The sequence below is a fragment of the Antechinus flavipes genome, chromosome 3 (genome assembly GCF_016432865.1).
Source record: "Antechinus flavipes isolate AdamAnt ecotype Samford, QLD, Australia chromosome 3, AdamAnt_v2, whole genome shotgun sequence".
In the NCBI taxonomy this organism is placed as follows: domain Eukaryota; kingdom Metazoa; phylum Chordata; class Mammalia; order Dasyuromorphia; family Dasyuridae; genus Antechinus; species Antechinus flavipes.
In genome coordinates this window covers 482,234,954-482,250,819 of record NC_067400.1, presented here as the reverse complement: position 1 = coordinate 482,250,819, position 15,866 = coordinate 482,234,954, and the positions used below count along the sequence as shown (strand labels likewise).

The 15,866-nt window shown below is 32.9% G+C and overlaps 2 protein-coding genes across 2 annotated transcripts; one reads left to right on the top strand and one right to left on the bottom strand.

The window, feature by feature from the left end:
* Positions 1–3,014: 3,014 nt before the first annotated feature.
* Positions 3,015–3,953, bottom strand: LOC127558051 (olfactory receptor 150-like). The gene has a single exon (XM_051991284.1). The coding sequence runs from the start codon at positions 3,945–3,947 to the stop codon at positions 3,015–3,017; it is 933 nt and encodes a 310-aa protein (XP_051847244.1). The 5' UTR covers positions 3,948–3,953.
* A 10,377-nt stretch (positions 3,954–14,330) lies between these two features.
* LOC127558050 (olfactory receptor 8G1-like) lies at positions 14,331–15,266 on the top strand. Its single transcript, XM_051991283.1, has one exon. It carries the CDS (start codon positions 14,331–14,333, stop codon positions 15,264–15,266), a length of 936 nt encoding a protein of 311 aa, XP_051847243.1.
* Positions 15,267–15,866: the final 600 nt, after the last annotated feature.

Here is a 15,866-nt window from a genome sequence, read left to right as displayed (position 1 = left end):
TTCTGAACACAGCTGGAGATAATTCTTATTCATAGTTATTCATAATTATAACTTCAATCCAGTCTCTATGTAATTATAAAGAAATCAAATTTGACTCTTACAGAAATCCTCTGAAACCACATGGAAGTCCCTTTCTTTAACTTTCACTGTGAGCACTTATACCTCAAAAATCAGTAAATGTAGATCAGATCTCAATTTGTTACCTTGTTGATTGTCTAGACTTTAAAAAGGAATGGACAAAATGTTCATAAAGCAGATTAAACTTCAAAATATTTGTGTGTGTGCAATACATTTTCTCCATTTGAGTTTGTCAAATATTTCCCAGAATTCTTCTGTTCTTTCCCCATCCATAGGCAGCTCAATTGAGTTCAGTAATTATTTTTACTATAGGTGGTCAGAGTAAGAGTATGTTTTAGGGAAATTTGGGGTCACTGCTGTACTCTCCAGCATATCTAAATGGTTAGACCTTTTGTTCATATATCCTATAGGCCTGGAAATTTCTACATGAAATTTGAAATAAAATCTGATAATAAGACATATTTGTATAAATTTATACTTTTAAAAAAGTACATTCATATATTACACCTCACAAAAGTCTTATAAGAACCCATGGAAAAATTAGAACAAGGAATTTTATCCTCTACTTAAAGATTAATGTATTGCTGCTTAGATTGGTTAAATGATTTATCCCAAGTCATATAATTAAATGAAGAAAAACTGATATACTGAATTGGTGAGTTCAGAAGCTTAGGCCTTTATTTTTAACAGAAAGTAAAGATTCTAAAGCAAATGAAATTAAACAATTCATCATTATTGTCTCTTATTCAAAGAGGCTAATAATAATATTAGCTTCTTCCTTTAAAGATGCTTTCTCTCTTCTGGTCATTAGCAACATTTAATTTTTAACAAGTATTGGTTTCAAAAGAGATGAAGCAACTTCTTTTCTTGAATTCTTTCCCTATGGACACACACACACACACACACACACACACACACACACACACACACACGACATCAAGAGACTGAAGGCATAGAATTTGTGTTTAAAAATTCCATCATAACTACTAAAAATGGAGGTGGGAGAGATGACACAGGCCCTCATGATGATATTCCAGAGACTTTAAAAAGTTTAAAATGCTTTATAAACAATAGCTAGGAGAAGTGATGATAGTTTTATGACCCAAATTCAGGAGACAGGGAGTCAGAGCAAATGTCATTGTTCCTTTTAGAATAAGTCAACACCTACTTATTCCTATCTATTGTAGTAGGACCAAGAGTGACCCAGGGTTTACCACATCATCTAAAATACCAAGTTATTAAAGTTTCAAGTGAATGTGTTCCCAAAAATAAACAGTAATTTCTGCTTTCCCTGGGAATTGCCCCAGCCAAAACAAATAATGTATCCTGAAGTTGGCAGGGCCCAAATGTTTCATTGTGCCTACCCTATGATATTACCATATTACAATAGAAACAACAAGATTTAGCAACTGGTTGGATGTTGGAGTTGAAAGTCAAAGGTAAATCCATAGTCAATCAACTTCACTAGAAGGATAGATGAATAGAAATAGGAAAATTGAGAAGAGTTATAATCTTTTATCTGTGTGTTTATGAGGTATTAACACAGATTACTTTTTTGAATATTTTATTTTTCTCAAATGCATCTAAAACACCTCTTAACATTAATTATTTTTAGATTTTTGCTTCAAATTCACTCCAGCCTTCCTTCCCACTTTATTCCCTGAAATAGAAAGCAATTTGTTATAGATTATACATGTTCAATCCTGCAAAATGTATTTCCATATTAGTCAGGTTGGGAAAGAAAATATGGACAGCCCCCGCCCCCCAAACTAATTCATGAAAAAAATGCATTGAGGCTCCATCAATTCTTTTTTGGGAAGTGAATAGCATTTTTTCCTCATGCATTTTTTGGAATTGTCTTGGATCATCGTATTGCTGAGAATAGCTAATACAGTTGATAACTGTTACAATATTGTTGTGTAAAGTTCTAATTCTGTTCTCACTTTATAACAGTTCATATAAGTCCTTCCATGTATTTCTGAAATCATTCTGTTCATCATTTCTTATAATGTAGTAGTATTACATTATAGTATTCCATTACAATTATACTTCCCAATGTTTTCAATCATTCTCCAATTGATGGATGTCCCCTTATTTTCCCATTCTTTGCCACCACAAAAAAAAAAAAAAGTTGCTTTAAAAATTGTTGCCCCAAAAGATCCTTTTTTCTTTTTTATGTTTTTTGGGGATACAGATCCAGTTAGTGGTATTGCCGGATCATATAGTATACAGAACTCTATAACCCTTTGGGAATAGTTCTAAATTGCTCTCCAGAAAGGTTGGACCAGTTCATAACTCCATTAACAAAGCACTTTGTCTCAATTTCCCTTATTACTTCCAACATTTATCATTTTTCTTTTGTTGTATCTTAGAATTATTTTCATTTTTATTTTTCAATTGATATTGATTTAGAACATTTTTCATATGAGTGGATAGTTTTCCTTTCTTTGTCTGAAAATTATTCATATCTTTTGGCCATTTATCAATTGGCAAATGACTTGTATTTTTATAATTTTGACTCAATTCTCTATATACTTCAGAAATGAGTTCTTTATCAGAGACATGCTATGAAAAAAATTTCTTCCAACATTCTGCTTTCCTTTTAATTTTTGATGTACTGCTTTGGTTTGTACAAAACTTTTGAATTTGATATAATCTCTCTCTCTCTCTCTCTCTCTCTCTCTCTCTCTCCCTCCCTCCCTCCTTCCCTCCTTTTCTTCCTTTTCCTCCTCCTCCTCCTCCTCTTCCTCTTCCTCTTCCTCCTTCTCCTTCTCCTCCTCTTTCTCCTTCTCCTTCTCCTTCTTCTTCTTTCTTCTCTCTCTCTCTCTCTCTCTTCCTCCCTTTCTCTCTCTCCCTCTCTCCCCGCCTCTCTCTTTCTCTGTCTTTTTGTCTGGACAGGATCTAATAAAGCCAATAACTTATTATGAGAATTAGGTCTAGAATTTTAATCTTTCTATCACTTTCTTCAAAGCAATTTTGACATCCTTATTTCTCAAACTGTAAATGAGAGGGTTAAGCATGGGAACAAGTATTGTGTAAAAGACTGAGGATACTTTCCCTTGATCCATGTACTTGACTGAAAATGGCTTTAAGTACATAAATGCAAGGGAGCCAAAGAAGACACCAACTGCTGCAATATGGGAGCTGCAGGTACTGAAGGTTTTTGATCTGCCTTCAGTGGACTGAATTTTTAAAATGCAAGCAATAATCAAAACATAGGAGCAGATAATTGTTAGGGTTGGGAAAAAAATATTAAATGCATTGGAGGCCAGAGTCACTACTTCATTAACATAGGTGCTAGAACAAGAGAGCTTCAAGAGTGGAAGAAGGTCACAGAAATAATGATTGATGACATTTTCATTACAGAAGAATGCTCTAATCAAACAACTTGTATGAGCTGTGGCCCCAAGGAAGCCCAACATATACACCCCACACACCAGCCATGAGCACACCTGATAGGACATGATAAGATTATAACGAAGAGGATGACATACAGCAACATAGCGATCATATGCCATTACAGCCAACATTTGACATTCAGAAATGGCAAAAAACCCAAAAAAATAGAACTGTGTCATACATTCAGAGTAGGAGATAGTATTCTTCTCAGACACAAAGTTCAACAACATTTTAGGAATGATGACAGTTGATTGGCAAAGATCAATGAAGGACAAACTAGAGAGGAAACAATACATGGGGTTGTGGAGATGAGAACTCAATCCAATAAGTATAATCATGCTCAGGTTTCCCACCACAGTGATTACATAAATTCCTAGGAACAGGAAGAAGAGTGGCATCTGGAGCTCAGGCTGGTCTGTCAGTCCTCTGAGAATGAATTCAGTCACTAGTGAATAATTTTCTTTCTCCATTCTTTTTGATGTAAAGTAAGACACAAGAATCTGCTGACAAGAAGGGGAAAATGAGAGTTCTCATTGTTAAAAGTCTTGAGTGAGACCTCACTGTGGCCCCATTTAAGCCCAACATATACACCCCACAGTAAAGATATAATATAAATTCTTCTGATTCTTTGATCTCTGCCTATTTTCCTATAATAAACTGAATACGTCTTCCTGGTATATGACATGTAAACCAGACTATTTGAAAGTACCATGCTTGGACTTTTCTCCTATATGCGGTAGTAATTTTGATCCATACAACTATTTAATTTCAAGAGTGTTTACTAACAAAATAAAGTATATGCAAAATATTAGGCATGTATTGCATATATAAAAATTTTAAAGAACATTGTGGCTTAAGTTCACACAACATATTTATATAAAGTAAAAGACAAAATACTAAATCAACTTGCCTCAGCAATTCATTAAAACTTTTGGGTCTTTGTGAAACTATTGTAGAATAGTGGCTTTGGAGGTGCCAACCAATTACTTTTGGAGTTTATCAAGTTGGGAATTATTGCATCCATTTTCTTCTTGAAGGTAAGGCAAAGATGTCACAAAGAACTCAGTCATTGCCAAGGGCACATAATTAGAATGCTGTTAGCTGTTAACAAATCTGGCTCTCCTCCTGGAGAGAGTTCTTGAGGTTTCAAAACATTTTTAATAAAATATTAGATTGATGTATTGGTCAATAAAAAAATTATTTACACTTATTGCACTTAAATTTTGGCACAATATTTGATAAACCATATTGTGAAAAACACAAACAGGACAAAAGTACAGTTTTGTGGAATTACACTGGTGGAACACCTCACAAAGAGTAGTTGATAAAGATTTAAATTCAACTTGAAAAGTGGAACTCAGTAAAGTTCTTTATGGATTTAGGAGCGTTTTGTGCTATTGATCACACATTGATCAATGATTTAGATGATAGCATTGATGATTTTCATTAGACACAAATGTTGGAGAGATAAGTAACTAATAATTTGACCAATATACAATTCAAAAATATGCATAATACTTTAGGACAATAGGCTTAATCTAGTGTGACAAAATGTAATAGAAATAATGTAAATCCTGCATTGTAGTTATAGGAATCAGTTCCAAAAAATTATATGGAAATGTTTAAAGCGTGTTTGATAAAGCTCAGGGGATTCAGTAGGCCACAAATTTAATATAACTAAGCATCCATAATGCCAGCCAAAAAAAAAAAAAAAAAACAACACTAAAGTAATCTTTGTTTCATTGGAGAGAGGCTTACTGTCAAAAAATAAGTAAGTAATAGTCCTATTACACTCTACCTTGGTCAAACCACTACTGGACCAGTTCTGTTTATCATAGTTGAGGAAAGACACTGATAAAGTAGATAATATTCAGAAAAGGACAATGAAGGTTATAAATGATCTTGCAAACATGCCATATGAAGATAAGTTGAATGACTTGTGAAAACTTAGCATGGAGAAGGAAAGAAACAGTTGGGCATAATAATTATTTCCAAATACTTTAAAGACTGTTACTTCTAAATCACATTAAACGTGTTCAGAAGCAAATTTAGCCTTGATATGAGGATAAAATCCCTTACAAGTATTTTTCTTCCAAAAAAAAATGGTTTTATTTGGTAGATAGTGAGTTTTTTTTTCTTCAAGTAGACTGGATAAACTATTACTTTACTGAATATTTGGATAGAGTTGTCGAGTAGGATTTGAACTACATGAAAATTCCCTTCCAACTCTCAAATTCTATATATTTTTTAGTTCTGAGAGGGAATTACTCATATCTCCAGATTCTCTTTATATTTTTTAAACCAGGTGAACCCAGTCTTTTGCTCTGTGCAATTGAGTTATGGGTAAAACATAATGTGGACATATTCTTTCTCTTGCAAGTTCCTGAATTTCTATGCATCTTTTTTACTAGAATGAAGAATACAATCAAATTAATCAAATACCTTCTATGATCTTAAATCTTAAATCCTCTTCATTCACCAGCTCATAGCAGACTAATGTTTTCTATGAAAATTACAATGGTTATAGCACAGAGACTTTGAATCCTTTTTAGTGATGATGAAAATGAGAATATAGAATTCTAAAATGTTCTAGATGTTGATTTGATCTGAAGATGATCATGTCTAATTGTGACATTATATAGAATTTCCTCTTCAGTTATAGGTAAGGAAATAGCATTTACTCATGTCTACAAAGCTCTTGATGATGTACCTTAAGGGTTTTATAGTTGTTAAAGAACGGGGACCTTATTAATTATACACAGAGGCTTCCACAGGAACTCATCTCACAAGGGATTCCCCTTTTCTGGAAAGAAGTCATTATTGTTTTCTGTTAGTTCCTAATTTTTGCCTTTTATATATGCCCTTTATTTTCTCAGAATTTGATGCCAGTACTTTCCTGAGAAATCTGTTATGTGGGGCCAATTTATTTGAATTGACTATTTGAAGGTTTGGTGCAGTTGTTAAAAGAATAATCATTCCTCATGGTTGAAGTAGTCTGAATTCAAGTCTTATAGTAATTGAGAAAGTTGAGGATCTGACAGGTCTGATGGCTCACAGAAGGGGTAAAAAAGAAGTATTAGAATTAGTAACTAAACTTATTGGAAAAGAGATAAAGTGAATTAGAGTTCCATAGCTGATAATAAGGATTGATATTGTTTAGGTTGGTAATTGGGAGGGATTAAGTAAAAGTCTGAAGACAGCAAGGTTAAGCAAAGATAGGCAACTTTTCTTCTTGGTTCTATGGTTAAAAAGGTATGTAAAAAAGCACATATAGCCTTGAAAAAAGGTGCCCATAAAAATGTGTTTAGTAGAATATCAGATTTCAATGAATACCAAAAAATAAAAATAATATAACAAAAAGGATTTAGGATCAAAAGGATTTATTTATAATGAAAGAGAATTGTAGAATGCACTGTGTAGAATGCATAAGCAATATAGCTTAGGCTAGGTTAAAAATATTTAGAATGCACTTTCTTAATTGTTGATTTCTCTTGTATTTATTTTTGCTGATCCTCAATGTCTAATTTATGGATTTTCTGTCCAAGCATTATATTTGAAGAACTTTATGCCTTTAAGTGAGCCCTACTAGAGAGCTGTGGTAACTGAGATACCCTTTGGTTTCATTAACTTTTTATCTATGCAAAGAAGGCTTTGCTACAAAAAGATAAGCCTCCTGAACGTCAACACCTCATACAAAACTCTAATGTCCTTATGCTAGTATACATCTGAATTTTCTTTCCTGTTCCTGGATAAGTTCATGTGTGTTAGTCTAAATGCTTAGGGAAATTTTCTATTAAGACTTTACTGGAGATAAGATTTTTTTTTTTAATGATGAACTAATTGTTTTAATAACAACCCTCAGGAGCAGCTACATTGTGCAATGAATAGAATACAAACCTTGGAGTTAAGAGAACCTGAGTTTAAATCTGGCCTCAGACATTTAATACTTATTAGCTGTGTGACCCTGGACAAGTCACTTAACCTCAAATGCCTTGCAAACAAACAAACAAGCAAAAACAAGCCCCAAATAAAATAGCTTAGTTTTGTTTAGTAATAAGACATTTACAAATTTATCTGTGGAAATTATTAAAATATTCTATCTTGCTTAGAATAGTTGCTTGCCAAATGCTTGCTGGATTATGTCAGACTAGATTATATCTTTTACCATCCCTTGTAACAATCTAAAGTTGATGTTGCAAGCATTATTGTCTTCATTTTAGGGACAAGGAAAATGAATTTTTAGGAGACCATGATTATACCACTACTGAATATCAGTTTTATATTTCATTATTTTATTTTATATTATATTTCATTATTTAGGGATGAATATTTACACTAAATCTTACTGCCTCCAAAACATGTCAAAACCTTTTACCAAAAAAAGAAGAAATGTTGGTGACAATGGAAATGTAAAGAATATTTACTTTAGTATCTTTACAGCTAGAAATAATCTTTGACATTTTATTCAACGGACCTGGATTGTTTTAAGGGTTTTTTTTTTTCAGATTTGCCATATTATATTCAAATATGCAGTTGCTTAATTAATCCAATAATTATTTAGTTAGTATTTTATATGTGCATTATAGTTAGCTTCCTGCTGGGATGATATAAAGAAGAAATAAACCTCCATCTCTGTCCTCAAGCCATCATATCATCTAGTAGGATAAACCTATGCATCATAAACTCTAGATATCATTGACATAAGACTTCTGTACAGCAGTATTGAAGACTCCGAATTTCTTTAACTTTCAGTCTCAGAGGGGCAATTGTTTATTGTCTAAAGTGATTTTTACACAATCCCCCTTTACCTTACATCTATGAGAGATGATATTGTGACTGTTGTTGTTGCTGTTATTCAGTCATTCAGTCATAGCTCAGTTTTAGTAATTCCATAGACCAAGGAAATCAAGCCTTTCTACCCTCCACTATCTCTTGAAATTAGTCTCAGTTCATGTTCATTGCTTCCAAGATACTATCTAGCTATATCATCCTCTACTATCCCCTTTTCCTTGTACATTCAATCTTTCACAACATCAGGGTCTTTTCCAGTGAGTCCCATCTTCTCATTTTGTAACCAAAGTATTTAAGCTTCAGCTTCAGTGTTTGACTTTCCAGTGAATAGCCTGAATTAATTCATTCCAGTACTGACTCATTTGATAGCCTTGCTCTCCAAAATACTCTCAGAATTCATTTCCATCAGCACGATCAAAAATGCTAATTCTCTGGCACTCAGCTTTCTGTATATTCCAACTCTTATAGCTTTAGATTCCTAATGGAAAAACACAGCTTTGACTGTATGGCTCTTTGTGAGTATATTGCAAAAAATTTCCTTTTTAATATGTTATCCAGATTTGTCATTGCTGTCTTTCCAAGGAGCAAACATCTTTTAATTTCATGGTTATAGTTGCTATCTTTAATTACTTTGAGCTCAAGAATATGAAGCCTATTGGTCTATCTTCTATGTTGTTTCCTTCCAAAATCTGTGATAATAACTTTTTTTTTTTTGAAAAATAACTTGAGCATGCATTTATATGTTGAGGAACAAAAAAAACAGAGTTGTAACCAAATATATAATACCCAACAAAATTAAGCATAATCCTGAATGAAAAAAAAAAAAAGATATTCAATGAATTGGGAGACTTTCAGGGTTTTGTTGCAAAAAGATCAGAACTTAACCGAAAATTTGACATACAAGATCCAAGAGAAATAAAAGGTAAACATCAAGTAATAATTACAAGAAAGTCAATAAGGGTAAACTATATTGTAAACTATATTTCTAATATTGCCATTAATAACTGGTTAATTTGAAAAAAAGATTGAAATAGAGCTGATATGTTGTGGTTCTAAAAAGTAAAATTAGGTAGGTAATAGCAAAAAGAATAATTATTTTATATAAATCAAGTGCAAGAAAAAGAAATGACACAGAAGAATTAGATAGGGAAGAATTGGTAGTTCTGGAACCCTACTATTATGATGATGGATTCAAGAGGGAACAATACATATATATCTGGGAGTATATAAAAATCTTCCAAATTCAGAAAGATATAAGAGGGTAAAAGGGTAGAAAGGGAAAGAGAATAAGTAAGGGATTTTTAGAGGGAACTCTTCATATCAGATTGAAGTTAAAGAAAGAACAAAAATTTAGAAAGGAATAAAAGTCTTCTAAATTTATAAAGAAATGAGAGTGATGAAATAGGATAAGGGGGAAATATGTAGATTAATGGGAAATGAATAAAGAGAGAAGTACATATATATATATATATATATATATATATATATATATATGTGTATATATATATATATATATATATGCGTGTGTCTGCATATATATATATGCGTGTGTCTGCATATATATGTATGTATGTGTGTATATATATATGTATATATATATATATATATATATATACACATATATATGTAAATTCAGATAGAAGAAAGAGGGCAAGAGGAAAAGAGGAAGAGCATAAAGATAATTGGAAAAGGGAATAGGTTAAGTCATAGTAGGAAAAGGTAGTATGTGGAAATAATCTAAAGAAGCCAGGAGAGAGACGAAAAAGAGCCCAGAAACACAAAATAAAGATCAAGAATATAATTTATTATATTTTTTAAAAACAGGAATAATAATTATAATCTCAAAGTTAAAGTTAAAATAAATGTAATGAAAAAAGAAAAGTGGGGAAACTATATATCAGCCATATTATTCAGCAGTTTTTAAAATACCTTAAAATATTAAATAGTATAGGCTTGGAATATTGCTATGATATAGGAAATGATAAGTTCATGAAGGTAGAAAAATATGGAAAGACTATGACTTATGAAGGTAGGTGTCATCCATCTTCAAAGAAATAGGGATAAACAAGTATAATACAGTCTTACATAGATGTGGGTATAATCAGAGACATCCACATGTATGTAAAATATATCTACTTGTAGCCTTCTGGTGGGGGGGGGGGAGGGGAGAAAGAAAAACAATAAGGTAAAAAGCATAGTATAGAATAAAAGGGATAAAAAGCTACTTGAAGAAAATTACATATTAAAAATTAGAATGGTGCAAATTAAAGCTAATGACTCAGAAACATCAAAAATCAGTCAAATAGACGAAAAAGAATGAAAAAAATGGAAGAAAATATAAAATACCTGTTTGGAAAAATAGCCAACTGGAAAAGAGATCCAGGAGACACAATTTAAAAATTATTATCATTTTCTTTAAAGAAACTTCCATGCAGGATACAAAATAAATCCCCATAAATCTTTAGCATTTTTATACATCACCAACAAAATCCAACAGCAAGAGATACAAAGAGAAATTCCGTTCAAAATAACTGTTGACAGCATAAAATATTTGGGAATCTATTTACCAAAGGAAAGTCAGGAATTATATGAGCAAAATTACAAAAAACTTTCCATACAAATAAAGTCAGACTTAAATAATTGGAAAAATATTAAGTGCTCTTGGATAGGCCGAGCGAATACAATAAAGATAACAATACTCTTTACACTGATTTATTTATTTAGTGCTATACCAATTAGACTTCCAAGAAAATATTTTAATGATCTAGAAAAAATAACAATAAAATTCAAATGGAACAATAAAAGGTCGAGAATCTCAAGGGAATTAATGAAAAAAAAAATCAAATGAAGGTGGCCAAGCTGTACCTGATCTAAACCTATATTATTAAGCAGCAGTCACCAAAACCATTTATTGGCTAAGGAATAGATTACTGATCAGTGGAATAGGTTAGGTTCACAAGACGAAATAGTCAAACTGTAGCAATCTAGTGTTGGACAAACCCAAAGATCTCAACTTTTGTGATAGGAATTCATTATTTGACAAAAACTGCTGGGAAAACTGGAAATTAGTATGGCAGAAATTAGGCATGGACCTACACTTAACACTGTATACCAAGATAAGATCAAAATGGGTCCATGATTTAGACATAAAGAACAGGATGAAAATAAATTAGAGGAACATAGGATAGTTTACCTCTCAGACTTGTGAAGGAGAAAGAAATTTGTAACCAAAGATGAACTAGAGATCATTATTATCACAAAACAGAAAATTTTGATTATATCAAATTAAAAAGCCTTTGTACCAAAAAAAAAAAAAAAAAAAAAAAAAAAAAAAAAAAAAAAAAAAAAAAAAAACTAATGCAAACAAGATTAGAAGGGAAGCAACAAACTGGGAAAACATTTTCACAGTTAAAGGTTCTGATAAAGGCCCCATTTCCAAAATATAGAGAGAATTGACTCTAATTTATAAGAAATCAAGCCATTCTCCAGTTGATAAATGGTCAAAGGATGTGAACAGACAATTTTCAGATGATGAAATTGAAACTATTTCCAAACATATGAAAGAGTGTTCCAAATCACTATTGATCAGAGAAATGCAAATTAAGACAACTCTGAGATACCACTACACACCTGTCAGATTAGCTAAGATGACAGGAAAAATAATGATGAATGTTGGAGAGGATGCAGGAAAACTGGGACACTGATGCATTGTTGGTGGAGTTGTGAACAAATCCAACCATTCTGGAGAGCAATCTGGAATTATGCCCAAAAAATTATCAAACTGTGCTTACCCTTTGATCCAGCAGTGTTACTATTGGGCTTATATCCCAAAGAGATACTAAAGAAGGGAAAGGGACCTGTATGTGCCAAAATGTTTGTGGCAGACCTGTTTTTATTGGCCAGAAACTGGAAACTGAGTGGATGCCCATCAATTGGAGAATGGCTGGGTAAATTGTGTATATGAATGTTATGGAATATTATTGTTCTGTAAGAAATGACCAGCAGGATGAATACAGAGAGGCTTAGAAAAACTTACATGAACTGATGTTAAGCGAAATGAGCAGAACCAGGAGATCATTATACACTTCAACAACTATATTGTATGAGGATGTATTCTGATGGAAGTGGATTTCTTCAACAAAAAGAAGATTGAATTCAGTTTCAATTGATCAATGTTGGACAGAAGCAGCTACATCCAAAGAAAGAACACTGGGAAATGAATGTAAACTGTTTGCATTTTTGTTTTTCTTCCTGGGTTATTTTTACCTTTTGAATCCAACTCTTCTTGTGCAACAAGAGAACTGTTTGGTTCTGCATACATATATTGTATCTAGGATATACTGTGACATATTCAACATGTATAGGACTGCCTGCCATCTAGGGCAGGGGGTGGAAGGAGGGAGGGGAAAAATCAGAACAGAAATGAATGCAAGGGATAATGTTGTAAAACAATCCAGGCATGGGTTCTGTCAATAAAAATTATAATTATTAAAAATATAAAAAATAAAAATAAATAAAAATTTAAAAAAGAGTGAATGCTGAAAAGGATCTTTGTATGTATGTTGAAAATAAAAAAAGCTATTATTTAAGAACAAACAAAAACAAAGAGAACTCAATGACTCAGCCCAATACTCTATCCACTTCACCATTTAGCTGTCCCTTGCATAAGTATGTGTTATAAAAAGGAATCATATTTAAATCACTCATTACTCCAAGACTCATAGTGCTTCCAAAAAAATGACACCTGTTTTTTTTTTTTTTAACTAACTGAATCTAAAAAAAAATTCTCTTATCTTAAGAGTTTTCATTTCTATAAGAAGAGAAAAGAAAAAGCTTTGCCTTCTCTTCCAAAATCATGGTAATTTTAAAATTTCACAAAATAGTATATATCTAAGAAATAGCATGTGAAATACTTTTTCTACACTATTAATACATGCTATTTCCTGTTTCCCTCGGAAACATAAGGTAGAGATTTAATATAATGAACCCAATTTAAAAATCAAAATAAACCTATTTATAGGAGGAAAAGAAGGGTGAAAAATAAAACACCTGACATTAGAATTATTTTATCCCTAGTGAGATAGAAGTGAAACTTTAGTAGTACCTATTTGTACTTCTAATCAAATCCCAGGGTTCTCCAGTCCTAAGAGAAAACCGTCATCATACCAAATAAGCCAGCAGCTCCAGTTATATTGATAAGTGCTGCTTGCCCCTTTACATCTGAAGAGAAACTCTATCCCAAAACCTGCAAACAGAAACTTGGATCTCTATTTCAGAATTTTGAAAGAAGTTCAATGTGTGAGATTCATACTATTAATTAGGCTGAGAACAAAAATAAGGACGGTTTTCCAAACTGTCGACATGAACCTAATCAATACCATTCACCATCTAGAACAATGAGAAAGATAACCTTAAGTTCCAAGACTGCCAGGTGAGTAATAGTCTCCTTCTAAGCCTAAAGTCATAGGAGCTAAGATTTTGTGAAACACATCTTGAAAAGCCTTCCTGGTCATTAGGAGATATCAACATGTTTGATCAAGAAATAGTTCACTATGAAGGAAAGTGCAGAATTAGTAATTGTCAAGGTTGTTCCAACCTCTGTTTTTCAGTAGTGTTTTATTAAAGAGAGGGCTACAGTTTCATTGCATTTTCAAGTTTTGACCTCAGATTAAAAATGAACATCTCAAAAATATTTTCTTATCTCTGAAATGGGATAGAATCATTGTTTCTTGTCATCTGAAATTTTATTAAGACTTCAGATACAGATATCAAGGATAAGTCACTGGCCACAAAGAAACACTGGTAGTCCTTTTTTTGTGACTGATTCTTCACTATCTCTCTCTTTCTTTTTTTCTTGATTGCATTTGGGGTCACACATCTAGAATTGTTAAGTTTTTGAGGTGGGGTTTGAATCAGGTCTTCCTGACTCCAGAATCAGTGCTCTGTCCATTGCAACACCTAACTGCCCCCCAGTCTCCCATTGTTTATGATTCTCTGAAAAAACATGAAGATCTCCTCTAATGTGCTGCTTTTTTCCCATTCCAACAGAGTGTACTTTTCAAATGGACAGAGGAAATAACTCTGCAGTGACAGATTTCATACTTGAAGGACTAACACACAGGCCAGAGTTCCAGATTCCCCTTTTATTACTATTTTTGAGCATCTATGTGGTCACTGTTGTGGGGAACTTGGGCATGATAACATTAATTGGAATCACCTCTCACCTCCACACTCCCATGTATTATTTACTCAGCAGTTTATCTTTCATTGATTTCTGTCATTCTACTGTAATTACTCCCAAAATGTTGGTAAATTTTGTGTCAGAGAAGAACACTATCTCCTACAATGAATGTATGACTCAGCTCTATTTCTTTATCATTTTTATAATTGCTGAGTGTCATATGTTAGCAGCTATGGCATATGATCGTTATGTTGCCATATGTAGTCCCCTGCTATATAATGTCATTATGTCCCCTCAGCTGTGTATTTGGCTGGGAAGTGGTGCATTCTTTTTCGCCTTAGTTGGTGCTACAGTTCACACAGGATGCATGCTTAGACTGTTCTTCTGTAAGGACAATGTCGTCAACCATTACTTCTGTGATCTCAATGCCCTCCTGAAGCTTTCTTGCTCTAATACCTATATTAATGAAATGTTGGTTGTTTGCTTCAGTGCATTTAATCTCCTCACCCCAACTCTGGCCATTCTTAGCTCTTACATCTTCATTATTGCTAGCATTCTCCGCATCCGTTCCACTGAAGGGAGATCCAAGGCTTTCAGCACCTGCAGCTCCCACATGGCAGCTGTTTCTCTCTTCTTTGGCTCAGCTGCCTTCATGTATCTGCAGCCTTCTTCAGTCAGCTCCATGGAACAAGGGAAAATGTCCTCTGTGTTTTACACAATCCTTGTCCCCATGTTGAACCCCCTGATCTACAGCCTGAGGAACAAGGATGTGAAAGTTGCCATGAAGAAATTCATGGAGAGGAGAATGTTCTGGTGAAGAAAAGAAGTGCAAGGGTAATGAATATATTATACTTTGTTCTTGAAGCTGCATTCCTTTTGGAAAAATCACTTTTTCCCCAGATGTCAAGATACATTGCTATATACTATATGAGATAAGGAGATAACTCACAATGTCTTTTCTGAAATTTCTCCATGATTCTCTGTTTTCAAATATATCACGGTACTTCTTTTGGAGCATTCATAATAATCAAATATACTAATAAATAATATCAGAATATCATGTTTTTGTTTTGATGGGTCACTGCTATTTTAAGAATTGCAAAGTAGTGTAGTTACTATTATATTCTAAAAATTTCACTTTCAAAGACTCTCATGTTATCCACTGTTGCAACAAGCAACTTATATGTACCTTAACTGCTCAGTTTTTCCTGTAGCTTTGCCTTTCATTGTTATATTATTCCATTCAATCTTGACCCATTTCCTTTTACTTTGTATTTGTTTTATCTAACCAATTAATTGATCATATTTATGGATTAATTTCTTTCTTTCTTATATTGTTTATGTGATAATTTCCTTTTCTTGGTATGTTCCTCATCATTAAGGATTGCAGAGCACTTAAATTCTGTGGATGTCTTTG